At 42.7% G+C, this 27,641-nt stretch overlaps 3 protein-coding genes across 3 annotated transcripts; 1 reads left to right on the forward strand and 2 right to left on the reverse strand.

Annotated features, from left to right (window-relative positions):
• The first annotated feature begins 1,787 nt into the window (after window positions 1–1,787).
• LOC146521079 (uncharacterized) lies at window positions 1,788–4,887 on the forward strand. The gene is made up of 3 exons (XM_085154576.1): window positions 1,788–2,164; window positions 3,257–3,461; window positions 3,975–4,887. Exons 1-3 carry the CDS (start codon window positions 2,024–2,026, stop codon window positions 4,073–4,075), a joined length of 447 nt encoding a protein of 148 aa, XP_085010702.1. The 5' UTR covers window positions 1,788–2,023; the 3' UTR covers window positions 4,076–4,887.
• Window positions 4,888–5,203: 316 nt separating this feature from the next.
• On the reverse strand, window positions 5,204–7,020 carry LOC146521080 (methylglutaconyl-CoA hydratase, mitochondrial-like). The gene has a single exon (XM_085154544.1). The coding sequence runs from the start codon at window positions 6,915–6,917 to the stop codon at window positions 6,225–6,227; it is 693 nt and encodes a 230-aa protein (XP_085010670.1). The 5' UTR covers window positions 6,918–7,020; the 3' UTR covers window positions 5,204–6,224.
• Window positions 7,021–7,129: 109 nt separating this feature from the next.
• Window positions 7,130–23,639, reverse strand: LOC146521081 (uncharacterized). Its single transcript, XM_085148685.1, has 6 exons — window positions 21,325–23,639; window positions 9,447–9,788; window positions 9,173–9,271; window positions 8,005–8,331; window positions 7,428–7,540; window positions 7,130–7,156 (listed from the first exon to the last, which is right to left on the reverse strand). Exons 1-6 carry the CDS (start codon window positions 21,359–21,361, stop codon window positions 7,130–7,132), a joined length of 945 nt encoding a protein of 314 aa, XP_085004811.1. The 5' UTR covers window positions 21,362–23,639.
• Between the last annotated feature and the right edge of the window lie 4,002 nt (window positions 23,640–27,641).

Below are 27,641 nucleotides of genomic sequence, written 5' to 3' on the forward strand. Positions count from 1 at the left end.
GAAACTGTTCCTATGTGGTCTGTTCGAGTGGTCCTGGTCTGCAGGCTTCTGTACCGTCTGCCAGAGGGCAGCAGATCAAAAAGTCTGTGTCCAGGGTGTGAGGGGTCTGTGATGATTTTCCCTGCCCGTTTCCTGGTTCTTGAGAGGTACAGGTCCTGGATGGAGGGCAGGGGGCGGCGATGATCTTTTCTGCTGCCCGTACAGTCCGCTGCAGTCTGCTCCTGTCCTGTTTAGTGGCTGCACCATACCAGACTGTGATGGAGGAGCACAGGACAGACTCAATGACCGCAGTGTAGAACTGGATCAGCAGCTCCTGTGGAAGACTGTACTTCCCCAGTTGTCTCAGGAAGTACATCCTCTGCTGGGTCTTTTTGAGGATGGAGTTGGTGTTGCTCTCCCACTTCAGGTCCTGGGAGATGGTGGTACCCAGGAACTTGAAGATCTTCACAGTCGACACAGGGCTGTCTGATATGGTGAGGGGGAGCAGAGTTGAGGGATGTCTCCTGAAGTCCACTGTCATCTCTACAGTTTTAAGAGTGTTCAGCTCCAGATTGTGCTGACTGCACCAGAGTACCAGCCACTCAACTTCCTGCCGGTATGCAGACTCATCACCATCCTGAATGAGGCCAATGACAGTGGTGTCATCTGCAAACTTTAGGAGTTTAACAGCCAAGTTCTTGGAGGTGCAGTCGTTAGTGTAGAGGGAGAACAGTAGTGGTGAGAGGTGAGATGAAGCCTTGTGATGAACTGAAGCTTTCCATCCAACTAGTCGACTCATGGTTTGAAGCATTGGCATGATTCATTTGCTCTACTGCACCATCAAGTGGACGATTCAAGTGAAACAGGCTCTGTGATGATAATGATGTGATGTGTAAACCTCTAAACTGAATTAATAAATTGTTTTCATGGTTATTTATCCTGAATATTGTCTCAGTATGTCTGATACAAAAGAGAAACTGGAAACTATCAGGACAGAGTTTTGGTATGATTGTGTAACCGTTAGGGCTGTGTGTCGTCACCAGTGTTGGGACTAACGTGTTATTTAGTAACGCGTTACAGTAACTACGTTGTTATTGTGGTAACGAGCACGGTAACTAGTTATTATGCCAAAATCAGGAACGTGTTACTCATTACTGGGATTTAGATAGGCTCGTTATTCATTACTTCGTGTGGTGACTATCACGGAGCTTCCACAGATTCAATAACATTAGCAAGTGGTGGAGGCCAGCAGGTGGATGAGGGAAAGGGAGGCAAGAGGAGAGACCCGAGGCGGCCGACGGTCCGAGTGGGAACGAACTTCAGGTAAGAAGTTATGACCTGCAGTCTATCTGGGTCAGATATAAACCAAGTTTAGGTGGAGTTTATTTTTGTTATGCTGACTTTTTGCGTGCTAGCTAGCATGACGGACTTTCTATACAGCTGGGTGGGTGCTATGTTACTGATGTTGAACTTTATTTTGTTCATAAGGTTAATTATTAAACAACAGCAGCACGTTAGTTAGTTAGTTGGTGCCCAGTGTGCATGTTTCATGAGTTTTGTGATAACTCTGTGTGTGCGTTTATTGAAATGGTTTTAAGATGCTTTTTTTTCACTTTATTGGCAGCAGTGTTGTGACTGCACGAGCTGTGACTGAAAGGATCAGGCTGAAGGTACGAACACCATCCGTGAGCTTCCTCTGAAGGGCGTCCGGGTGAGGCGTCCAACTGGGAGGAGACCCCGGGGCGGACCCAGGACACGTTGGAGAGATTCCGTCTCTCGACTCATCGGGGAACGCCTCAGGTCCGACCGGGACGAACAGGTGTATGAAGAGGGGCGGGGCTTACTGGATATGATCGGTGTTTTACAGCCACAGCACCCTGAGCAGCCCCGATTTACTGTGGGAATACTGTCAAATATTCCAGCACGACTGGATTCACAGAGGAACACGAGGAGGAACTTTGTTTGCTGTGAACTCACCAGAACAGGAAACTGATGACATCCATGAGCTGCTGTAATCCTGAGAGCTGACTTCAAAAAGCGTGAAATGTCCCCGACGCTCAGACCTGACGGGTCTGTGGACTGTTTGAAGGAAGCGTGGACTGTGATGTTCTCCTCACTGAAGCAGATTCAAACTCATACGGACACAGAACACAACCATGATGTCAGCGTGACCCAGCTCTCATTGGTGAGTGACATTTCCTACTGTTTTTGGTCAGTGAACACGCCACGGTGATGTTGATGTGGGCGTGGCAGCCACACACTGCAGTTGTGGATTTTCCTCTGTGTGCTGGAACTTTGTTTCAAAGTAGTTATGATGAGTTTATAAACATGTGTGTGAGTGAAACTGATGAGTGTAATGTGCTGTCAGAGTGAGGAGTCACTTTGAAGATGTGTCCAGTTGTTATTTGTGATCACACAAACTCCTCTGGTGAGTTCGTCTGATGCACATTCATGGTTAGTGCTGCCCTGTTATACCTTAGTAACAGAATTGCTGAGATGTTCACTGTCAGCCATCCTGTAACGTATGAGTGAGATTATTAGTAGATTATTAGCTCTCTGCCAGCAGATTAGAGGCTAAGCAGGCCTGAGCACCACAGCTGGCTGTCAGTACAGGTGTGTAACAGCAGCATGAACACTTAAACATCATCAGATGTTTGAAACCAACCGTTTCTGCCACAACAGAAAAATACATTTATTTTGCTGGATTTGATTTGTTTCTAAATCTGTGTCAGCTCCAGATATCAGTGATTGGTCTCATTGATTACTGATAATCGTCCACATCAGTCCGGCTGATGTTAAGGCTGCTGATATTATGATAAAGAAGCTCAAAGACTTACTGACACACAGAGGCAGCTGTCACAGCTGTTTGAAAACCTGAGTTTGTGGAAGAACGTTGCAGAAACAAAAACACACCTCAGTCTTGGATTCAGATTTTGACTTCAAAGCGACACTTTCATCGGGAAGTTGAAATGAGACGTGTTTAATAAACTGGCACATTTCTTTCTCCTGTTTGTACAAAGCTCTCATTTTAGTGACGTCATCAGAGAAAACACACCTTTCACTTCCCCCAACGGTATGATATGGGCTCTGACTATTTCCTGGATCCTTTTAATGGACTTAAAGTGGCCACGTTGTGTAACATGGATCCTTTCAGCTCCTTCTGGAGATGATTCCAGGAAAAGATGGAGCTCATTGAAAAGACTCTGAGCACAAACATTAAAATCCTGTGAGAGTGAAGCCTGAACTGATTCTGCTTTTTCCTTATGAATGTTCACAGATAAAAGGAGAGATTCAGAGAGGAAACAACCAATGTGAAAGTGAGAGACAGACGGAGACAGCAAGGAAGGAAAGTGAAAGGTTTCCAGGATCAGACGAGTTCAGGTGGATTCATAAAGAGAGATCAGCAATAAAAGGAATGAAGTGTTTCCTCAGCTGGAGGCAGAACCAGCAGCTGGACTGTTTCCCCACAGGTGGACTCACAGGTGAGACACCTGCAGCTTTACTGACACCCAGTGGACGCAGCAGGAAACTGCAGCAGCTCAGACAGTAATTCAAGTGTTTATTCAGGGCTCATTAAAAACTCTGAGATTCAAATAAACGAAGGTCTTCAAATGTCTCATATTTCTCCAAAATCATTAAATGGAGGTTTTTTCAGACTGGAAGGAAAAATGAAGCCAAGAAGAATTTTTTCAGTCAGTTTTTAAAGTTTCACTCGCTCAGCGTCTCTCCTCTTATCACCGCTGATCAGACACATTTATTTATTTAAAGATGCAGTTAGCAGCTGACACGCTGATGATGCTCAGTAAATCTGATCTTTGTATCTGGATTTATTTGACAGGGACAGTGTTCATGTTCATGGACATCTGGATAAAAACAGAAGATGAAAACCTGCCAGATTTGAGCTAAACTGCTCATTTCCATGTGCATAGCTGGACTGGCCATCGGGCATAGCGGGCATTTGTCTTTACCCACTCTGTCTTTTTGTTTGTTAACAGAAGACGGAGAGACAACAAACACTAAGGAAGTTCAGCCATCAGCTCCACCTATGCCAGCCTCCACCCTGCTTCCAACTCCAGCAGTCCGGACGCTGCGGTGAGTAAACTGGGCTCTGCTAATGTTGCTAATTCCCAACCTGTGACTATTAAAATGAATGAGGAAAAAAGGCAGAAAAGAGTGGAGGAGGAAGGGATAAGTGTAGAAGCAGAGAATAAGAGGCTTGCAGAGGTGGAGAGGGTTAAGATGGATGAAATAAGGCAGGAAAGGAAGTACTGACTGAGAAGAAGAGACGGTATTGTTATTGTTGTTTGGATCATTACACCACTGTAAATAAACGCACTGCCTTCATCATAAAGTCCTGCACTTTGGGTCCTCATTCCTCACATCCCCACGGTCTGGCACACAGACTTGTATGATATCAGAACTGATATCCTTAACCCTTTAAAACCGGTCAGAGCGGGCACGCTCCGTTTTGCGTAACTATTTTTAAATCCCGGTAGCTCTGCAACCACGTGAGCTAGTGCAATAATTTTTTTTGCATATGAAACCGGAGGAGTTGTACTTACATCTTATGCCATCAGCTTGTCCTCGGTCACAGTTTCCTTCCACATATAGTTTTGCAAAAACTGCATAAAAAGCACTTGCAGCAACAAAAACATAATATTCCAGAAACACGCTTTGCCGATCCGATCAGCTGTTCATAACACTTCCTACATCCATCAGCACGAACTTTCGCATGTCCGCCATTACCTGCCCGAAACCGGAAGTGACGTCATTTTTGCGGAAATGTAGTTTCTTTTACCATCAGGGCCTCATGAGCCTATACTGGTGTTTGTTATGTTTGGCTTTATGACTTTCTGTGTGGTTTCTGGGATGCTTAGGACTCATATTGCACTGCTGGAAATAGTTTATTTTGATGCATATGCTGTTTTTTTGCAAATCTGTATTATAATATTTATTTTTGTTTTTCCTGCAGTGTATAAAAATTGGTGTATTTCAAAAATAAAACTATGAAGACGCTTAAAATAAATTTCCTGTGGTGGGAAACGATTTTGTGCAACTTTTTTGTACTTACAGTTTTGAGGGATAAGCCTCTTAAATTTCTCTAACTAGAAATCTATGTTAAAAAAACAAAAACGATTTTCAATTTTTTGTAGTTTATTGCACTTTTTTGCAATTTATGTAATTACTATGCACTTAATGCAGACATATTAATATGTTTTAGGCTGTAATGGTTGTATTGATGTATAGCAACTTGAAATGCTCCCAAAAATGGCTCCACAGCATGTAAACATATAATATAAGCTCTGGCGGACTTGGTTCTATGGTAGGTCTTAAAGGGTTAATATTGTTATCTCAGGTGTGGCTCTGGCTGTCAACAGAAGTACAACACACTGTTGTGCTGTTCAAGGGATAGCCAATCAGAACAAAGTTGCTGTAAAGGAAGACAAGCCGATTTCAAATCGTTTCAGGCGATGTAAGCTTTAAGCACCCCTCATATTTATCAGGAATGTTTGTATTTAAAAAAACAACAAAACAAAACAAATAAAAAAAAAAACACTTTAATGTGATGTTGTCCTAAGTAAGTAGCAGTAGCAGCAAGTAAAAATGACATGTAAACAAAATAGTTTAGCTAATTTTTGCTATTTGCTATGGGGAAAAGTGTCAAGCTCTGACCAGTAATCAAGTCTCTCAGATCTTTTTTTGGTAAATTATAGAGTTGAGATAAGTTTTTATTCAGTTTAATTTGGCACAAAAAACTGACTTGTAGGAAAATAACAATTGGTGATTTTTAACCAGTTAATCTGAAGGATTTTTTTGTTACTAGCACATTGAGGCCCCAAATGTAAGAAATCAAACCATCTCCATTCACTTCACTTTGGTAAAGGGAATCAAAAACTGTTTTATGCAGACATGAACACAGCAGGACACATTTAACTTAGCTGGGTTAGTTTGCTTTGTTTCTCCAAATCTTAATGTGATTAGTTGTAAATTCTTTACTTTACAATTTAAAGCACCTTGTGGTGACTGCTAAATTGTCACGATATAAATAATCGTGAATTGAATTATCAAAGTCAGAAAGTGCTTTAGCCTGAAACACCAACCACAACGACCCCTAAGGTCCAGCTGTCAACTATGATGTAAGGGCTAATGTGTTGACGAGTTTAGTCTGACTCATAATTTATGTTGGAAGCAGTGGAACAGTAGCAGAGCTGAAGGCAGAACTGATCGATTCTGGAACGATGACTTCATTCCCCTTTGTACTGAGGCTGCCTCTTCTCCTTGAAAGCAGACAAGCCTTCCAAACGGTCTTTGGTTGGTATCACCTGGGAATAACAAGCCTCTTCTATTGCCAGACCTGTAGATAAATCCACCTCTATCCCCTGGTTAATTGCCAACTTTGCCATCCTTATTGCAATTGGGCCCTGGGGGTTAATCTCTCGGGCAAGCTCCAGAGCCCTCAAGTAGGCAGCATCTCCACTGTTATTCTGCTCCACAGAATGACTGACAAGACCCATTTGTTGCGCCTGTGTTCCATCAACCACTCGTGCAGCAAAGATGAGCTCCTTGGCAAGAGAGACACCAATCACCCTAGGGAGACGTTGTGTACCACCTGCTCCAGGAATAATTGCAAGTTTAGTCTCAACTAGTCCCATTTTGGCAGTATTGGAGGAAATTCTGATGTCACAAGCAAGGGCCATTTCCAAGCCTCCTCCTAAGGCAGCACCATCAATTGCAGCAATTGTTGGTACTGGCAGGTTTCCTAGCTCTGTAATGAGGGCTCTTACTTTGGATACAAATGGTCCCACTTCGCTCTGGTGCATCTTGGCCCTCTCCTTCAGATCTGCACCTGCACAAAATATACCAGGAACCAAACTACATAAAATTACACTGCGCACATTTTTATTCTTCTTGATGTCCTCCACAGCTTCAAACATCATTTTCACAAGATTTTTGTTTATGGCATTTTTGGCTTTTGGTTGATTTATTCCAACGACGACAATACCGCTGTCTTCTCCGTCCAGGTATCTAACGTGAAGCTCATCCTTTGAGTCGGAGCTGTTGTATTGCGTAACAGCACCATGGCCGTTCAGGCGAGGACAAAGCACGACTCTGTTGTACAGAACATGCTGTCTGGGGCAGAAGGCAGCGGCTAGCCTACACGCACTTTGTCGATGCGCTGAATGCACGGGAAAAGATTGCCAAAATGATCTGCAACCTAACAAGACTACTGTTTTCTTCCTTAGCAGGATGCGATAGGCATGGATATTCCCAAAAAACTGCGATTTGTAGACATCACATCTGTATTCTCCACTGTCTCTCTCTGTGGGGTGTTTCAGGGTCAGACTGAGGTCTCCAGTTTTCAGCAGGTCTTCATTCATCTTCGTTCGGCTTCTGTAATCCCGGTGCTGTTCTTCAGGTTTGTCAGAGCCGTTCTCATACACGTGGACCATCCTGTATTCAGGTTGATGGCGTCTACACTCCACTTCAGCATCTTCAGGCAGGTTTTGTGTGGTTTTGAAGGGCAGCTGGACAGACTCCGCCCCCTCCTCCACCTGACAGACTGAAAGGACAACAAACACAACATGAGCTGTTGATTGGTATTCACAGAGCAGCATCATGTGACTCTTGTTCTGCACTAAATGAAGCGATGGAGTGGCGCCTCCTTCAGGCAGAGAAACAGCTCATGGAGAGAAATAATTATTAGAGCAAAAACAAGAGTGGAGCTGCAAATAAGGCCGAGAGGAACGCTGCAGAAAACTGTTCATGTGTGAATTCATAACTTCATAGATTTCTTTGAGCACTAAAATCAGAGCTGCTTCTATTTCTAATATGACAGCTGTACATTAGAGTTGGAACACTTTTCCACCCAAACCCAAATGTTTTGGCTGGAAATCAAATAAAAACCAAAACAGCCACAAACATCAGACATGCTAATACTGTAACATCATTGGAGGGAGCCCACTGAGACTGAACCACCATCATGAGTCTGACCTCTGACCTTTGACCTGTACCTACAGCACTGACCTTTGACTTTCAGCTCCAATTGTTTCTCCATCAGGATGTTTCCTTCCCTGCTGTAGACGGTGCAGGTGTAGATGGAGTTGTCTCTCTCTGTGGGGTGTTTCAGGGTCAGACTGAGGTCTCCAGGTTCCAGTAAGTTTCTCTTCATCTTTGTTCGGTTCTTGTATTCATCGTCCTGTTCTTCAGGCTGGTCAGAGCCGTTCTCACAAACGTGGACCTTCCTGTCATCTTCATCCTTCCACTCCACTTTAGCATCTTTAGGCAGACAAACTGTGGTTTTGCAGATCAGCTGGACAGACTCCACCCCTGAATCCACCTCCACCCAGGGGACTGAGAGGACAACAAAGCACAACATGAGCTGTAGTAACATTTTTTAATAATCATCTGATGGCCTCCCTAACCTACCTCTGTACTGTGCCTCACTGCTGCATTTGATACACCAGAAAACATTGACAGTAAAGTAATTATGCTGCTGCTGTGGTTTCTGTCACATCCATCTCATAGATTCATGAGGATTCTTCCTCACTTACAAACGTTAGTCATGGAGTTCCAAAAGGTTCTGTACTGGGACCAGTTCTATTCAAACTATAAATCTTTCTCTTATAATATAAGAAAACACTGGAAACATTTTCACTGATATGCAGATGAAACCCAGCTTTATTAATCTATGACAAAAGATAAGAGTTAAACTACTAGCATGTCTTAAAGTCAACAACCTTGATGACCTCCAGTTTTTTTAAAACTTCATACATAATTGAGGTTCTTCTACTCGACCATTAAAACCTGAGAAACAGGGGGATCAATGACTGACACAAAAGGAGGAACATTTACTGTCAGCACATGTTTCCATGTCAGCTGCTGTTTACCACCACAGAAGAAGAACAGCTTGTACACATGCAGCCTCTGTGTCACATCAATGCAGTGAAGCACACACACTGTTTAGTGAAGTCATGTTGTGGAGCTGTTTCACTGATCAATGACTGAGTCTGAAGGAGGTTTTCTGACTTCTGGAACAAACCTGGAAGTTTCTCTTCAGCTCTCTGTATCAGCTGTTTGTAACTCTCAACTCTTTCAGCTTCTGGAACAAGTTTGTGTGAGCCACAGTCAAGGAGCCACCAGAGGACACCTGCTGACCATCGGCATTATGGGTAGTGTAGTAGGAGACACTCACCTGACATGAAATAGTGCCGGAAATGAAATAAAAGACCTCCAGAAACCACAAGAAGAACCAGGAGAACTAGGAGAGCTTTGACCCAGGATGGAAACCGTTCTGTGGAGAAACACAAAGAACAACATGACCTTTGACCTCTGACTGAATGTAATGATATATTTTACTGAATATACCTCAAGCCAAGATACTTGTAGTCAACATGTGTTTTCAGCAGTAAAATAATAAAGTTTTATCTGAATGATAAAACCGAGTGATCAGAGTGTTTTTTCCTGACCTTTGACCTGCAACTCTACGTCTCCCAGTCTCATGTAGCCATATCTAAGGTCTCTGACAGAGCAGGTGTAGGTGGCGCTGTCAGACAGTTGGAGGTTGGTCAGGTTCAGGCTGAGGTCTCCAGTTTCCAGAGCGTCAGTCTTCATGGATGTTCGGCCGCTGTAACGCTGGTTTTGATCTTTCAGTTCGTCTCCTTGAAGCTGACGCTGGTGGACGGTTGGAGGACTGAGGTCGGAGCGACTCCACACCACTGTGGGGTCAGTCAGAGCGAAAGTGTTATACTGACAGGGCAGGATGAACGAGTCCCCCTCATACAGCTCCACAGCTGAGGCATGCTGGGATACTGAGGACACACAGACAGAGACTCCATGAGTCACTTTGGGCTAAAGATACACCAGGTAGATATTTGTGTTTTTCTTTCCTTTACTTTCTGTACAGTCTCTCACTTCTTATTTTTTATTTTTAGATTCTTTACTTTTCTGTGAATCAGCATGCTCCATGCATGTGTAACAGGTGTATTAAAAAGATCATTTCTATTTCACCAAAGATCCATTGTGTGGGGTTATTTTCATTCGTCAGTCTTGTTTATGGACATACATATGTATATGAAACCCAACCAGTGCAGGGGCCTCCCTACACCCCAGACTCTGCATTGTGTAAGTTTGTGTTGGATGGGGGTGCACAGTAGAGAGACCAGTCGGACACAGGCGTTCAATTTGTGGCTCGGACCGCGCCGTTTATTCAGATGCTGGGGCAAACACCACTCCAACTCTGCTGCTGGCCCTTTGCAAATCACAGTAAACACTGCGTGATTATCAACATAGTAAAAGCCAACAACAAATATATAAAAAACACATTAAGCAAAAATAATCATGTCTTTACAAAATTCCTCGGCCTCAGGAATGTGTATGACACAAAACTAACATAGCTGGAGTACCAGCAAATTGTAGCTGAAAAGCTAATGCTTCATCTTGCATTACTTTGCCCGAATGAGTGCTCTGCTAACTAGCGGGAATGTAGCCCGAAATTGCGGCAGATATTACAAAATGGAACATGAACACAAACTGCTCATACTCTCATCAGACAGCACATGAACCTCTCAATAAACAAAATATATGCTTAGCAAACCGCCATTTTACACAGTGGAACACTTATTTTTTAACAAAAAACCAATGCAGTACACCTCTGACAGTGCTTACCTTTGCAAATCACAGTAAACACTGAACCAAGATGGCGCCCGCGCGAACGAGAAATCTGAACTACGGTGTCCTGTAGAGGACAAATGGTCAAAATTGCTAAAATTTACAATGTTTATGCAGCTCAACAGCGACACCTTGTGACCAATTCCAGTCACTGCCTTACATATATATTTATTTTCTGTATTTATATTTTGGGAGCTTTTATTTCCTTTGTGTGACCTTTGACGTCCCACAGAGTCACTTCCTGTTCCAGTTACAGAGTGATTAAACACAGTTAAAGTAATTGAAGTCATTCAAATATTGTTTGTTCCACTTGTGCATTTTGTCTCACATGGTTACTATATGGTCACGATGCAGTGCATCTTAATTTGTTATATATGTTTATATGTATATTTCAGTATTTTGTTGTGATGTCACACCTCAGTCGGCTAGAGGCCCTGCTGGGGAGAGGTGTGCATGCAGACGTCCAGTCATATGAAGTTGCTGTACTGAATTTGTTTTTATTTGAACAGTTTTGGGAGGATAAACCTGCCTCAGCTGCCAAAGCGAGAGTCAACTCGTCTCATCATTCGCATAACAAAACACAGAGAACACAGCAATCAGCGTCAGGCCAGACCACCTACACCTGTCACTTTGCTGCTGGAACACTCACCCAGTGAGGGACAGTAAAGGATGTTTCTATTCTTCTCTTTTTTAACTTCTTTTTTTTTTAATTGCAAAGGTTTAATAAATATTCAAGTGTTGATTTTCTCTGTTGCTGTGCTTTGGATGCTTTGGAATAACCTTCATCTCCATATTAGACAGGCTACATCAGTGCCAGTTTTTAAGTCTTTATTAAAATCCTATTTTTATTCCCTGGCTTTTAACTCTGTGGGTAACTGATATTATTATTATTTTTTTTAATTATTTATTTATTTATTTTTTTAAATGTTATTGCTATGTCTGGTTTTATTACAATGTGCATATTAGTATTGTACAGCACTTTGGTCTACCAGGTGTGTTTTTAAAGTGCTATATAAATAAATAAATGATGATGATGATGATGATGATGATTTTAGCATTTACATGTTGAAAAAAGCCAAAAAAACAATCATACATATTGAAACTCATTGTTTTGATTTGTTTTTTAAAGCTTCTTGAAGATGACCTGTTGTGCCATGTCAACAACCTTTATTCAGGTTTGTAACTGAGCTCCATGTGTGGGAAAACCCTGAATCACTGAGTTCATCATGAGTACTCAATTATAATATCAGTGCAGGCACGGGTGAGATAACCAGGTCCTGCTGTTATAAGTGTAAGAGTCACAGAAATGGCTTATGTATAAAGAAGTTTAATAGATGGTTCCAGCAGTTAAAATCTTCTTGCTTGTACATTTCTGTGGACAATATTGTAAAGATGTGTTTATCTTGTCACAAAGAACAAGTTTTGTTACTCCGCTATTATCGTGAAGTTTGGGCGTGATAATATAGGCTGTGAGCCCACGTTTAATAATCACGCTAAGGAGTTCAGCGAGCTATCTGCAAAGGCCTGGTTAGTCAACCAGCGGTTCATGGTATTTGATATAACTGTATTGTAATATTGTGAAAATTTGTGATGTATGGTGTTCTAATTATTTTATGTTTTCAATTAGAATGCACAGGACTGTAAAGTTATTACAATAAGTTATTTCCTCACTGTGAGAACATAACTGAGTGGATTCATAGAAAGTTATTTAATCTTTCTCTCTCCTCTTTGGCCGGGTCAGAACTCATGGTGGGTTCACAGCCTTCCTGGATTGGGAACCCCTGGGCCTTGTATTTAAGAGCTAGGAGGTCTGCTGTTTGGCGCTGGACTGTTGTGAAGACTCTCATTCCCCGGACCCGTCCCCGTGTTTCCCCATGTGAAATGTGGAAGGAGCGACTGGTCACTAGTGGAAAGAGAGATGTCGGAGTGGACGTGTGTGATTCCCCTTTTTTCCCTGGAGCCCTGCCCCTCACGTCTTGTAAATAGCACAGTCCTCGCACAGGCTGTAAATACACTTGGTGAAGAAATTGTAAATAAACTTTCTCTGTTAAATCACAACTCCGGAGTCCTGCATGTGGATCCTCAGAGCAACCCGTGCCAATAACTGAGTGAATTCACAGAAAGTTATTTAATTATAGCAGGAAAACAACAAAAATTATTGATAAATTGATTGATTCTTGTTCTACTGAAATAACTCATTCTGTGCATAGAAACTTATTTCATCATATAGTATATCTGCAGGTGTGGGTGGGGTCACACACAAAAACAGCAGAAGTGGGTGGTAATGGTCAGAAACTCAGCAGGAGTGGGATTTATAAACAGTCCAGCACAGGCTCGAGTTCAGAGCTTTAAAAAGCTGCACAATACAGTAAGACACCATCACGTGTCTGCGGTCAGACTGTTTAAACGGGCCTATCAGAGCCTGTTGCTGGGCAGATTATTGATCCTGGAGCTGCAGCTGTGGAACAGCCACAGCAAAAGATGTTTGGTGTGACGGGCGCACCTGCAGACACACAACCATGCAGTGAGTGACCCCCGTGCAGCAACACAGATGCAGTATGAGTTGTGTTAGTTTCAGACACACTGCACACACAAATATAACGACTCGCACTTCTTGTTCATATATCTCACTCATTCATTTGGACTTTGGTGAAATCCATTAGTTCCATTTGGAGCACATTTAGTGAGCTTTTGTACAACACAGTTAAATTCTGTCTGTTTTCCTGCTGCTGAAGGCTCCATGTGACTGCTGAGGGCTGCTGGTAGTTCTACACAGGAAGTGCTGATTGGACCAAACCCAGCACAGCCCTATCATTGGGGGCCAATGTTTGTGTTGTTGTTAGATGATTGTTGGTATTTGTGTTGCCCTCATGTCTCACACTGCTCTGATCAGCCAGTATTTAAGTCCTCTTTGTTTCTTGTGGGTCGGCTCACTTTGATTGTGTTGAGCAGTTAGTTTGGAGTGAAGTTGTTTGACTTTAGTTCTGATCAGCTGACCTCTCTGAGGCCCTGTGTCACTTCCTGTTGGATATTTGTGCATTTTTGGTTAAATAAAAGACACTTTCCCAAAATGGCCGCTGTGTTCTCGCGTCTGTGTCACTACCCGATCCGTACCGGAAACCCAATCGGTACCCCGCATGCGCTAATCTTACGTCACTTCCTCTCTTTGCCAACATTGCGACATTCAATATATTTGAATGATACGGTTAGCGCCCAGTTAGCTCCTAGCATTTCTCAACAGCTCTGCTTCCTTTTCGACTACCGGGACATTTAAACAATGGATAATCCGTATACAAACAAATTCATGCTTTTCTCCTCAACAGAGAGCGTCCCCCGATTGAACAACTGCGCCGTAAAATAAGAAGAATGGCGCCTAATTACAGAGTTAATAATACAGACTTTGTAATATGTCACGTGAAGATTCATCAGCCAGATGAAGTGTTTACTGACAATTGACAGTGATAGCGGACATCATCATCACTATTCCAACAATCCTCTCCACACAGACAAGCATAAACACACTCGATTATCACTAAATCAAATTTAACACACGTTTGTAATGACGCTAATTCAGTTTACAATAGGGTTCATTCGCTCAGTCAGCAGGTGGCAGTATTCTCGTACACTGGGGAGTGAACTGCCATTAAACGAACAGAAGAAGAAGAAAACCCCTGCACATACACAGTAAGGATCGGGGAGCCCTTATCGGTAACTATCTTTTTATTTTTCGTTTTTGTCTACATTGTACTGAAATGCTTCATTATTGCAAACATTTTAAGATACTTATTATTCTTAAGATCTTAACAGATACTCTGACCTGTAACTATCGTAAAACGCTACGACCGGAAGTAGACACCTTTCGCGCATGCGGGGTACGGATCGGGTTTCCGGCATGGATCGGGTAGTGACAGTTTGAGCGGCTCACTCCATCACACTCGCTCACGCCCCAAAACATGAATGTGATATAAGCGTGCCCTGAAAGCTGAATACAAACATACAGAAGGTCACAGCAGTGTGGAGAATATGAAAATGAGCTCAGACAGTCAAAGATTCTTTTCTATGTTTGTTTTTCAGGAGACATTTGGTCCCTGCAGGACCAGCATGTTGTAGCACCTCACAAGTGTAGATACTGTAGGTGCAGTGAATGTTTAAATTGTACCAATTAGCATATACAGGACATCCAATGCTAAGATTCAGCGCACTGTGTTAGAGGTTGGGATTTGGTGAATTCTTTATTTATCATAAATTATGAATCCTTTGATCATCATTTATGTCCAGTTGAGAATGAATCTGTGCACTCACATATTAAATGAACTGAAATCAGTAGTGTGATCTTCCTATAAGGAATGAGAGAACTGACAGCTGTTATTTTAATCAGCCTGTCTCCGTTGTTTTAACTCTAAGTATCACAAAGTAATGTGGTAACATCTGGACTGACGAGTTTACTGTCAGCATTTTAATCGCTAGTTTAAAGGCTGTAGGCTGCAGCCATTGCTCTAACACTATAAATGTAACAGGCCTCAGTGCTGGTTCTAACAGTTTGAGCTGCTTCCAGCTTTGCTTGTGAAGAACACAGCAGCTTACAAAACATGTAGCTAGCTCGTACAGCTGCGACGTAAAACTTTCATAAACTAAGATGACCTTAAAATAACGGGGGCTACGTGCGGTGATGCTAGCGTTAGCCATGTTACCTTCAACAGGTGGTCAGACTTTGTAAACAGGCACACAGTCAGAGGCTGGGCTCTCCGTTTTGCTGCAGGGTCCCTTCATTCTTCACATTTCCGCATCAAGCCGAGTGTAAATCCTGAGGCTGAACGGCCTTTGTACAAGCACACACGCTTCTTAGCAGGGCGAAGCTATGAGAAGAAAAATCCGGGCAGACAGCCTGTGTCTGACCAACCCAGTGACTTTCTACAGTCATTGTATTCTGCTCTCCTTTTGTGTGTACGCTACACAATTCAGCAGTAGCCTAACTCCACTTGAAATAACGTGCGAAGTCAGGATGTAGCGTCCAACTCCTTTTAATTAGTCAGTATTTCCTCATGGAGTAAAACTGAAATACAAATAACATAGCTAAAATTAACTTAGCATCATTAGCACAACAAAATTAGATTCCAATACACATCCATTAGCGTTAGCACACAACTACTAAAGTATTAATCTACAGCAAATATTTCCACAAAATATACATAAAATACAATCCTACAATTCAATACAAATGAAAACTTACAGACGGTGGTGTCGATGGCACAAACAAAAGGCAGATGTCGCTGGATCAAATATCCCCACATGTGATCCGCTAGGAACTAAACAAACATGGCTGACTTCCTGTAACTTCCCGAAACCGGTTTTCAAAATAAAACGAATTTCAAAATAAAATTAGCTCACTGCGAAGAGCGCCTATATTGCAATAAAATTAAGAGCAGAACACATTGGTCCAACCAATCAGAGAGCTCCTTACATCCCACGGTGTGGCTAATTTGCATTGCAGCAGGATTTTTAAAATGAAGTAGCTAATCCAAATGTTAATCCCTGAGCAAACAGGAAAGGGAAATGGATTTTGAAATGAGGAGTGGAATCACCATTTTAAAAAGCATTTTAAAAATCAGTTTATTAAAGCGGAATTCAAAAATGAATTTACAAATGTGTAATTTATTCTACAATTCATTATTTAAGCACAGAATACTTTATTTCAATGCGCATGACTCTTGTGGTCCTCCATAAAGGAGTCCCTCTTGCAGCAGATATGTATATTAAAATCACCAGTATGAATATATGAATATGAACACGGTCATAATTTTAAAAAAGAGAAGCTGGAAAATCTGCAAATCCGGAAATAAAAGACTTATTGTATTTGGGTGGCCGATAAATCACAGCACAGAGAGTCACAGGGGGGCCAGTCAGTTCAAATAATTGAGGCTCGAAGCTAGAGAAAGTAGGAGTAGGCAGTCGCTGAAGTTTAAGTTTATTTTTGAAAACTGTGGCTTGGCAATCTTCCCTGGAAGTCTCGGTGAGCTGAAAAAAAAAACAGTCAGGGGGAAGGAGTTCAGAGAAGGAAGCTCACCGGGGTGAATCCAAGTTTTGGTCAGGAGCAAAACATCCAGCTGCAGGGTGAGGAAAAGATCGTTTAGGATGAAGGTTTTATTCGCCAGCGATCTTGAGTTAAACAATGCCATCCGGCTCTTAGCCACCTCATCCCTGACAGAGGCGTGTCTCAGCTTGCTTAGGAGTCTCAGAGGTTCCAATCCAGGTCCGAAGCGGCGAGTACACCACTGGAAAGGTCGGATAAAAATGAAGTCCAATAGGGCAGATCCAGTAATGGCTGAGCAGTTTGAAGGATGGCCGGCCATGGGAGGTGAATGGAAATCGCAGAGGAGTTTGCCTCAGCATGTGCCTTAAATAAGGCTTTCAGGGAAACCCGAATAGTCTAAATAGTCTAAACAAAAAGACTAAATAAAAAGTACAAAAACAGAGATGAGGATTGGAGTGGGTAGGGGTGAGCTGCTGTTTCTTTTGATCACCAGTTTTCTCCTGTTTTGAGTTAGTTAAGGAGGTCAGACTGTCTCGGTTTTGGGTCGCTGCTCTTGCCGTCGACCGGCCAGTCAGCTGAGCAGTTTTGCGTTCTTTTTCTAGCTTTAATGCTGTTTTCGTTGTTGTTTTTCACCGTCTACTCAGTATATTTGTATTATTTTCCTTTTCCTAATTTTTGTGATTTTGTTTTCGACACTCGACATGATCCCAAGGCTCACCTACACCAAGGACTCCCTCATCTAGCTGCGGCTGCAGCCCGGCCTCCGGCTTTTCCTGAACATTGATGGCTTTTCACCACTTCTTCGTCTGGACAGGCGGCGGCGTGTGTCTGTATTTAAACAACAGCTGGTCCTCTACAGTCACTGTGAGGGAGAAACTGTACACTACAGACATCAAGCTTCTGGCTGTTTCCCTGCGCCCCTACTACCTCCCCCGAGAATTCCCACAGCGTTTCATCATCTTGGTTTACATCAACCCCAGAGCTGATGCAGCTAAAGCCACAGAGTACTTCACCAACAATCTGTACAAACTGGAACAATTATCACCAGACTCTCCCAAGTTCATCCTGGGTGATTTAAACCACTGTTCCCCTTGACAAGTCACTTAAAGTCTGGTCTGCTGGTGGCAGCATCTCTGCCAGGGACAGGAAGAGACTGAACAGGCTGATCAGAAGGGCCAGCTCTGTTCTAGGATGCCCTCTGGACCCAGTGGAGGTGGTGAGTGACAGGAGAATGGTGGCTAAGCTGTCATCCCTGTTGTACTTAGTTGTATAAAGCATTTGTATTCTATTTTTATCCCATTGTATATTTTATTTTATTCTATTGTATATAGTATTTAGTTTATTCTTTTCTATTCTGTACAGTTGTGCACAGTATATTATTCTTATTGTATTCCATCCATCCATCCATCTTCAGCCGCTTTATCCGGGGCCGGGTCGCGGGGGCAGCAGCCTAAGCAAAGAGGCCCAGACCTCCCTCTCCCCAGCCACCTCCTCCAGCTCACCCGGGGGAACACCAAGGCGTTCCCAGGCCAGCCGAGAGATATAATCTCTCCAGCGTGTCCTGGGTCTGCCCCGGGGCCTCCTCCCGGTGGGACATGCCTGGAACACCTCACCCAGGAGGCGCCCAGGGGGCATCCTTACCAGATGCCCAAACCACCTCAGCTGGCTCCTTTCGATGTGGAGCAGCAGCGGCTCTACTCTGAGCCCCTCCCGGATGGCCGAACTTCTCACCCTATCTCTAAGGGAGATGCCAGCCACCCTTCGGAGGAAGCTCATTTCCGCCGCTTGTATCCGCGATCTCGTCCTTTCGGTCACTACCCACAGCTCGTGGCCATAGATGAGGGTAGGGACGTAGATCGACCGGTAAATTGAGAGCCTCGCTTTTACACTCAGCTCCCTCTTCACCACGACGGACCGGTGCAGCGTCTGCATTACTGCAGCTGCAGCCCCAATCCGTCTGTCGATCTCCGGCTCCCTTCTCCCATCACTCGCGAACAAGACCCCGAGATACTTGAACTCCTCCACTTGGGGCAGGACCTCATCCCCGACCCGAAGTGGGCACTCCACCCTTTTCCGGCTGAGAACCATGGTCTCAGATTTGGAGGTGCTGATCCTCATTCCCGCTGCTTCACACTCGGCTGCGAACCGCTCCAGTGCGAGCTGGAGGCCCTCACCCGATGAAGCCAACAGAACCACATCATCCGCAAAGATCAGAGATGAGATCCTGAGGCCACCACTGTTCTCTAATTTTTGCTATATAACTTTGAACTGTCCACTTTCTGCTGTGACAAAACAAATTTCCCACATGTGGGACTAATAAAGGTTATCTTATCTTATCTTAAAGGATACCAACAGTATGTTACATGCAGCACATGTCAGGGGAAGACTCTGGATAAAAGCTATGGCTCTGTACCAGATGCATTTAAAGCCCTACCCCTCCCTCCTCTCAGCTCAGCAGACCACCACACCATCCTGCTGGCCCCTGCTTACACCCAAGTCATCAAGAGGATTAAAAAGGTCACCAAAGACATCATGCAGTGGACAGCGGAAAGTATCCTCACACTACAAGGAGGATTTTCTTCACCGGCTGTGCTCTGGATAAAAAGGAGGTCAACAGGGAAGTCAAGAGGGCCATAAAAACTGCTAAACTGGACTACAAAAACACAGCTGGAGAAAAATTCACCACAGGGGATCTCCGCTCAGCCTGGCAGGGCCTCAAACCATGGCCTCTGTGAATACTGCAGTCACCACCCCCAGGTAGAGAGCAGCAACCCCTCCTCCCTCCCTGACGACCTCAACGCTTTCTACACCAGGTGTGAGACGGACAACATGGCCCAGCTTGAGGAGTCCAGATCCTCACTCAAACCTGCACTGTAAACCTCACTCTGCAGTCACCTTCAGGACTGAAGACGTGATGAGAGCCCTCAGGAGGACCAGGGAGAGGAGCTCACCCGGCCCTGACAACATCAGCAGTCGAGTTCTGAGGCACTGTGCAGGGCAACTAGGAAGTGTGTTCCAGACTCCATTTCAACACTCAATTGACAGTCACACCATCCCCCAGCTGTGGAAACCCTCCACAGTCATCCCCATCCCCAGAAGAAACAACCCAAAGTCTCTGAATGATCTTCGTCCTGTGGCCCTCACCTCCCTGGTGATGAAGGCCATGGAGAAGATCATAAAACAGCACGTCGTAAGAGCAACTGACCCCAACTGATGGACCCACTCCAGTTTGCTTATCGTGCACGCAGAGGTGTTTTCCACCACAAAGTTACCACCATGCAAACTAACGTTTTTACTGGAATCAGGGATGGACTGATAATCTGGTACACCATGCATTTTACTGGTGGCTGCTACACAGCCGGCCCTACAAGAACGAAAAGCAGCCCATTTGTTTATTTTCATTACTGACACTGGATTGTCCAATCAAAGCTCTTAGTGCTACTGGCCCCTCCCCCTCACTCACTTACTAACCAGGCCCCACAGTCACAGCAGGCTGCAAGTGAGGAATACAAGTAAGAAGGGGCAGATTGAAGGACTGAGGTAAATGAATGGCTACTTTCACCACGAGCCACTGCTAACAGATAAAGTGTAGTTAACTGCATAATGTTGCCCCGAGGCAACAACGCGAAAACAGACATTTTATAAAAAAGAAACTAAATATGAATCTTTAAACATGTACAAATACACCTCAGATATTCTTGTAAATACACGTTTTTTAAACATGCATAAAATGATATTAGTCTTAGGTCCAATCCTCTGCTGCTCCTTATTTCACTCAACACTGAGAGGTTTCATGTAACAAAATAAGTCACTAAATTTAGGGTAAGGGTCATGACATAAAGAGTTAAAAGTGACACACTATCTGATGACAGCTCCACCCTGACCACAACCATCCACAAAGCACCACAATCCTACAATCCTGAAAGTGTGTTGTAAAGTTTTTGTACCATATGGTCCATGGGCGACATTCCAGTCACTTTAATACTTATAATACCTGTTATGTTGGACTTGGGTGTTAGATTTTTTGGGAGATAGATGAAGCAGATATTTCTGGATTCATAAGCTCTTTATTGCGAGGGGTCACCCTGTGTGGTTTTTGCTTTGATGCAGCCTAACAGAGAGGACACTCAGTACACCACTCATCTAAAACTGCAGCCATTTGTTATTTTAGAAACTTAGTCATCTGTCAATTATTGTAAAATGCTTTTGTCTGATTAATGATGAATAATAAATCTTCAAAAGTGAAGAATCACAGGTGTTTCAGAATAACTGGTTTCTGTTTTGGAACTTTCAGTATTTTAAAGTTGAACTAAAACCCAACTGAAACCCATCGTTGCATTTGCGTGTTTACAAGTTTTAAAGAAAACATTTTCTTAAATGCAAAAATATGTAATTTCTTAAGTACAGTCAAAGTCAAATGTAATAAAGCATAAAACATGAATCTTTACTCTGCAAATGTAAAGTCGCTCTTACTTCTCTGTTACTTCTGTCTTGGACAGAAGCTTCTCTCGACTCTCACGGAGCACACATCATTACATTTGTATTTTGTAGCAATGAATTAAAATCATCACATAAACACCACACAGTGAGATTATCTGCCTTAAACTGTGGTGTGAGTGCAGATTGATCTGCATTCAGTTTCTTACCATTTATGAGGAGCAGGATCATCAGCAACGTCTTCATCCTCCTGTAAAAAGCTCAAACAAACACAAAGTCCTTTAAATCTGCTGCTGACTGAACAAAGAAACAAACACGCAGCAATTTCTCTCCAACTGAAAGCACAAAAGGAAAGTGTCACTTTTGTTTTTAAGAGGAAGTCAGTCATGTGACATGAAACTGTCCACTGTGAAAAATCCTCTTTACAGCCCACAACTTCCACTTCAGTGCTGACACATCAGCAGACTGACATGTATTAAATGTCATTTGAATAAAGAACAATAAAAAAGTGTTGCCATGCTTAAAAAGCGTAAGTTTAATAACCCAAAGCTCCTGCTTGTCTCTATGTTTGTGATATATTGTCTATGTAAGTGTAGGGCTCATGAATGCCCTCACTGATAACACAGAGTTGACTGTGTTTAATAAATAATGTGTCAGAATTATTTTAAAGTTTAGTCTAAGATTAGTTTAAGTTTTGTAATTTAAGCTGGACTGTTTGAAACAACACAGATGGCGTATTTTTGCACCACCTTTTCAGAGCAGGTAGAAACTCGTGATGGTCCTGGCAGGTCAGGTTTGTTTTCCTTCTTTCCTTCCTCTGCTTCCTCTCTGTGTTTCCTTCCCTCTCTCTTTCCTCTCGGGTGGCTGGCTTGATCTCCAGTTTTCCTGGGCTCTGGCTGTTTGTCATCAGCTCATTCACTCAGTAGAATTTAAAGACTAACAGGCACCTCCACTCTCTAACAGACTGCTACCTATCAGTGGCGGTAATTGCCGTCCAGTGTTTTCCTCTCTGCTTGTTCCTCGGGAATTTTCTCACCTGTTTTCTTTTGTGTTCTGACAGCTGGAAATACTTTCATGTGGAAGAACTCATGGTGAGTCCTGCAAATCCTGCTCACCTGAATCTTTGAGCGGGTTTGAGCTGCTGCTGAAGAGAGAAAAGCCTACCTGTGACTCACCTGCCTGCCCACTCTCCACAGCTCTTCTCAGTTCATCTCCTGCCAGGTTACGCTGGTGGACGATTGGAGGACTAAGGTTGTGGCAGCTCCACACCAAAGTGGGACATGCAGGTACAGAAGAGTCCTGACAGGTCAGCAGGACAGACTCCACCCCCTCATACACCTCCAGAGCTGAGGCATGCTGGGAAAGTGAGGACACAGAGACAGAAAAATGAACCAGCTGTGTGTGAGTCTAAAGCTGAACTGCAGTAAATTTTGAACAATGAAGCTGTGCAGGTTTTCAGGTCTAAGATATCAAATCTAAGTTTAAGAACAGAAGATTTCACTTTAAATTAAGGACAGTATGCAGCTGATGTTTTATATCTAAAGCTCTCTGAGTTTTAGATTTAATAATAATAATAATAATAATAATGGATTGCATTTATATAGCGCTCTCTAGGCACCCAAAGCGCTTTACAATTCCACTATTCATTCACTCTCACATTCACACACTGGTGGAGGCAGCTACAGTTGTAGCTACAGCTGCCCTGGGGCAGACTGACAGAAGCGAGGCTGCCATATCGCACCATCAGCCCCTCTGGCCATCACCAGTAGGCGGTAGGTGAAGTGTCTTGCCCAAGGACACAACGACCAGGACAGAGAGAGCAGGGGGATCAAACCGGCAACCTTCCAGTTACAGATGAGGTTGTTTTGTTGCTTTAATTAATTTATTATTAACAATAATATAAAATTATGCACAAAAGGAATTACTAATGTAAAAAAAAGAAGTGGTTTTATTTATATATGTTTATATATAAATATATGCGGTGGCCCCTAGAGACAAAACATGTACAAACTCCAAATCACATTTCTAGCATGAACTGAACTTCCTTTTTTTTCTTTCCTTTTCTTTTTTTCTTTTTATTAAACATTATTGTGCAGCACGTAACATCGACAGCGCACAGTGTGCTTTGAGGTAGGAGCCAAAAAGGGTGTAGTTTGTGTGTGTGAGCACCCGTGTGATCACACCTGTCAGCATGGACGCGCTTGTTTTTTAAAAGGTTCCTTCATGTAATGATCTGCTAGAGGGTGAACTTCCAAAACAGAGCTACCTAGATCACTTAAATTACACAATTGAAAGCATGTGTGTATTGTTTGTGTATTTACACACAAGCACTCATATATATTCAAATAATTAAAAAAAAGTTCATTTACCTGTTACTACCACACACCAAATCCGGTTGTTGGTACTTGCTGGCTTGTGTAGCCACGAGGTAACAAAAGCTCAACACTGCGCCCAGCATCCTGGAGCACTTCTGTTGTCTTTTGTACGTGTTTTGAGTTTTTACGTTTTTTTGTCTCTAGGGTACCGTAAATATACTTTTATTTATTCACTCCACATAAAATGTAATAAATAAATCATATAATACAAAACCAGCTATTCACATTTCAACTTTTAACTATTTAAATTTTCATCTTTTTCCTTTTAAACAAATTTAAAGTGAAACAACACAAAACACTGCAAACACAACACCATTAAATATAAATTAAAATATGAAAACAAAAAGAAGATGAATATTCTCTGTCATATAGGCCTGCATGAATAAACTTTCTGAATCCTTTATCATCTGCAACTGAAAATAGTGGATGATTACTATACCTTTCTAATGTGACGTTGTTGTCCCTGGCTCTCTTTCTCTCTCTCTCCGGCTCTGTTCCTGTGCTACTGCCAGTGTAACTACTGCCCTTCCCCCCTCTTCCCAGCGCAAAGCACAAGGCTAGCGTGCAGAGTGACGTGGAAAAAAGTGCGAGAGAGAGGGTGAGAGAGAAAAAAACCCCCACGGCTCGCGTCGTTCACGTCAAAGATCCGGCTCTAAGAGCCATTTCGTTCACGACCGACACATCACTACAGTACAGCTCCTGCAGTGCTAACTTAGCATTAGCCTGTGTGCTATATAAACAGCTTTGAGCAGACAGGCAGAAAGTGGCATGTGGACCACTCTGCATTTTACTGACAGATACTCCAAACCTGTGAGCAGAGTGTTCACATCAGCAGCTGTTCTGTATGTAGACACACACACCCGCCGCTTTACAGGACACACACCTGTCCACTCGAACACTGGAGCACCTCTCAGACTCCACAGCTGTGTGGGGGAGTATTGTGATCCAGCCAGCTCTCTGTGATTATTGTTAGACACCTGTCTGTCCTGGAGACATGATTCTCATCTGCATCATGTCCATTACGTTGGTGAGTGACTTGGTGAGTTTGTGAGGACGAGACTCGGCAAAGCCAGTTTGTGTTAGCATGTAGCTTCACACGTGTGCCGGCCTCCTCAAAGTTGAAATGGTGATGGCTTTGCTTGTTGCTCCATCTCTGGTGGTATAAAGTTTGTGCACCCTAACATTAACCTCTATGCCCCTCCTCTTTCTACAAAGGAGTAAGAGGAGCAGAAGGAGGTACCAGCTGGACTGTTTCCCCCACAGGTGGACTCACAGAGGAGACACCTGCAGCTTTACTGACACCTAGTGGACGCAGCAGGAAACTGCAGCAGCTCAGACAGTAATTCAAGTGTTTATTCAGGGCTGCTGTGACTCATTAATAACTCTGATATTAAAAACAAATGAAGGCCTTTAAATGTGTCATGTTTCCCCCAAATCACTGAATGGAAGTGTTTTAAGACTGGAAGAGAAAATGAAGCCAAGAACAATTATTATTAATAGTAATAACATATGATTATTATTCCTGTTGTTATTTTATTATTGTAAAACAAAAAAAAAACTTTTTCACTTGAAATTTATTGTTGAAAACTTGAATGAATTTTCCTGAACAATGAAATAGTGCACATGTTCCCATCCAAATCAATCAAAATAATAGCTCTTAAAGTGTTAGATCATAGAAATTCTCCAGGGCCAGACTTAATAGATCCTTACTTATTGAAACTGGCAGCTGATTTTGTGGCAGAGCCTCTCACAACACTTTTCAACCTCACACTGGATATGAATGAAATTCCCTCAGTATTGAAATCAGCTTTTGTTGTCCCTCTATTAAAAGGGGGCGACCCAGCAGTGTTAACTAATTACTGACCAATATCTAATCTGTGTTGGCCAAAGTTCTTGAAGCTCTTGTGTGCGAGCAGTTAAAGGAGTTTTAATGCCATTTTATCTGAATATCAATCAGGCTTTAGGAAAGATCCAAGTACTATCACAGCTGCAATGAAAGTGTAAATGATAGTACTGTTGCACTTGATAAGAAACAACTGCGCATCACTTTTTATTGATTTGTCAAAAGCATTTGACACTGTTGATCATTGTGTTTTAAAACGTAGACTCCTCCAGTCAGGACTCTCTGAGACAGCAGTGGCATCATTCTCAAACTACCTCAGTAACAGGACTCAGTGCATTAAATCTGATCTGAATTTGTTACAGTGCACAGCGGAGGGCCACGGGACTCTGTATTAGGTCCCCTTCTATTTATCATTTACATAAACTATCTTGGTCTAAATGTGCCAGATGCAAACTTGCACTTTTATGCTGATGATACAGTTATTTGCAGCTGTGGTTCAACTCTTGTCCAAGCCACTGACTCCTTGCAGAAAGCCTTTCTTCATTGATGACTCACTTACCTTCAAACCACATGTAGAGAATCTTGTGAAAAATCTGAAGTTAAAACTGAGATTTTATTTTCAACATAAGTTGTGTTTCTCTTTTAATACAAAGAAGCGGCTTGTTGCTGCAACATTCTTGCCTGTGCTGGATTATGGAGATATTCTATATATGAATGCTTCTGCTCAATGTCTTCGAATGGTTGATTCTGTGTATCATGCTTCTCTGAGGATCATCACTAACCATAAATCTCAGACTCACCACTGTGAGTTATACTCTCAGGTAGGATGGCCTGCTTTAGAAAGTCAGAGGAACTCTCATCTATACAGTTTTATATATAAGGCGATACTTGGGTTGCTGCCGTCTTATAGATGTTCCCTGCTTGCAATGAAACATGCTGGTCGGTATTCTCTTCGTCCACATGGTTACTTGTTGCTTTCTATTCGAACTGAATTTGGTAAAAGAGCTTTTGTCCATTTAGTACCCTCGGCTTGGAACAAACAGCAGAGCGAATGGAAAATGACTGAATTCATTTCATTAAAGTGCTTTTAAATCTAAACTAAGGATCCTTGAGGCCAACTCCATAACATGCAACTGTTTCAATTATACTGATTGTCATTTTAACTGAAATTTTTAAATTTTATTTAAACTTTATTGAATTTTACTGAATTTTATTGAATTTTTTAATTTTTAATTTATTTTTGTATGTGTGTTGTTGCTGCCTGTGTTTAATTGAGTAATCTCTCTAACTGTGAGACACTTGCTGCTGCCTATCTGGGCCAGGGCCTTGAAAAACAGGTTTTTAATCTCAATGGGATCTTTCTGGTTAAATGAAGGTTAAATAAAAAATAAAAATAAAATTTAAAAAAGGCTACAAAAGTGTAAAAGTGCCGTGAGCGGTCAGACATGAAACTTTGATGTTTGTCACTGGAGGAGGAAGTTTCCATGACTTTGATTTAAAGACTTAAAAAGATAAAAGAAGTGCTTCCTGTAAATCACAGGTGAACCTTTATGAGCCTGTAAGCTCTGCCAGTCAATTCACAACGTTGAAGCTTTTCCAGCTCTTTAACATGGCTGTAGGGAGCTCTGCCCGAAGTCTGAAGCCCAGGGTTTAGACATGACCCACACAGAGTAGAGACCAGTCAGGAATCATATTATAATATCCACTCTAGAGCGAACAAAGGCAGGTGTCTACTAACCAAAGAAATCTACAGACGGTGTTAAGTGTGCATCATTTCTATACAGTCAAAGTCAATAGAAAATGATGTTAAATGATGATGAAGTGAGTGAACCAGGCCACACAGAAATCTGATCCCAAACACTGATTCAGGTAGATTATAATAAACTATAATACAGATATATTTCTCATTCTAATCCACAAATAGAAAGTACTTCATGTGTTGGTCTGTGGGGCATCTCTGATCTCTAGTGTCAAACAAAACCCTCCATTTGAATTTCATTTTGAAGAAGAACACAAAGCTGTAGAGACACAAATCTGCTGAGTCGGCGGGTAACAAGGGAAGATTTTCTCCGTGTGAGCCGACGGGTTTGAACCCACCGTCGGGCCTTTCTGTGAGGAGTCTGCATGTTCTCCCCACGTCTGCGTGGATTATTTGCTGAGTCTAAATGTGCCAATGCTCGTCTGTCTCCATGTGTTAGGCCACCTGTGGATCACTTCCTAGTTAAAGGAAGACTCTTCTTAAATCTCTTGTTGTGAGAAGCAGCCCACACCCACTGATGCACATGGGCACTCAGTCATGTATCAGAGT

This window comes from Neolamprologus multifasciatus, chromosome 3, assembly GCF_963576455.1.
Source record: "Neolamprologus multifasciatus chromosome 3, fNeoMul1.2, whole genome shotgun sequence".
NCBI lineage: Eukaryota > Metazoa > Chordata > Actinopteri > Cichliformes > Cichlidae > Neolamprologus > Neolamprologus multifasciatus.

What these genes read in the sequence shown, in the direction of transcription:
- LOC146521079 (XM_085154576.1), top strand. Translation starts at nt 2,024, where the DNA reads ATGTCCCCGACGCTCAGACCTGACGGGTCTGTGGACTGTTTGAAGGAA. An exon ending in GCGTGACCCAGCTCTCATTG is followed by an intron (nt 2,165 to 3,256) that starts GTGAGTGACATT and finishes GAATGTTCACAG; the next exon opens with ATAAAAGGAGAGATTCAGAG. An exon ending in CCCCACAGGTGGACTCACAG is followed by an intron (nt 3,462 to 3,974) that starts GTGAGACACCTG and finishes GTTTGTTAACAG; the next exon opens with AAGACGGAGAGACAACAAAC.
- LOC146521080 (XM_085154544.1), bottom strand. Translation starts at nt 6,917, where the DNA reads ATGATGTTTGAAGCTGTGGAGGACATCAAGAAGAATAAAAATGTGCGC.
- LOC146521081 (XM_085148685.1), bottom strand. Translation starts at nt 21,361, where the DNA reads ATGAAGACGTTGCTGATGATCCTGCTCCTCATAAATG. An exon ending in GATCCTGCTCCTCATAAATG is followed by an intron (nt 9,789 to 21,324) that starts GTAAGAAACTGA and finishes GTGTGTCCTCAG; the next exon opens with TATCCCAGCATGCCTCAGCT. An exon ending in ATTGGAGCTGAAAGTCAAAG is followed by an intron (nt 7,541 to 8,004) that starts GTCAGTGCTGTA and finishes TTGTCCTTTCAG; the next exon opens with TCTGTCAGGTGGAGGAGGGG.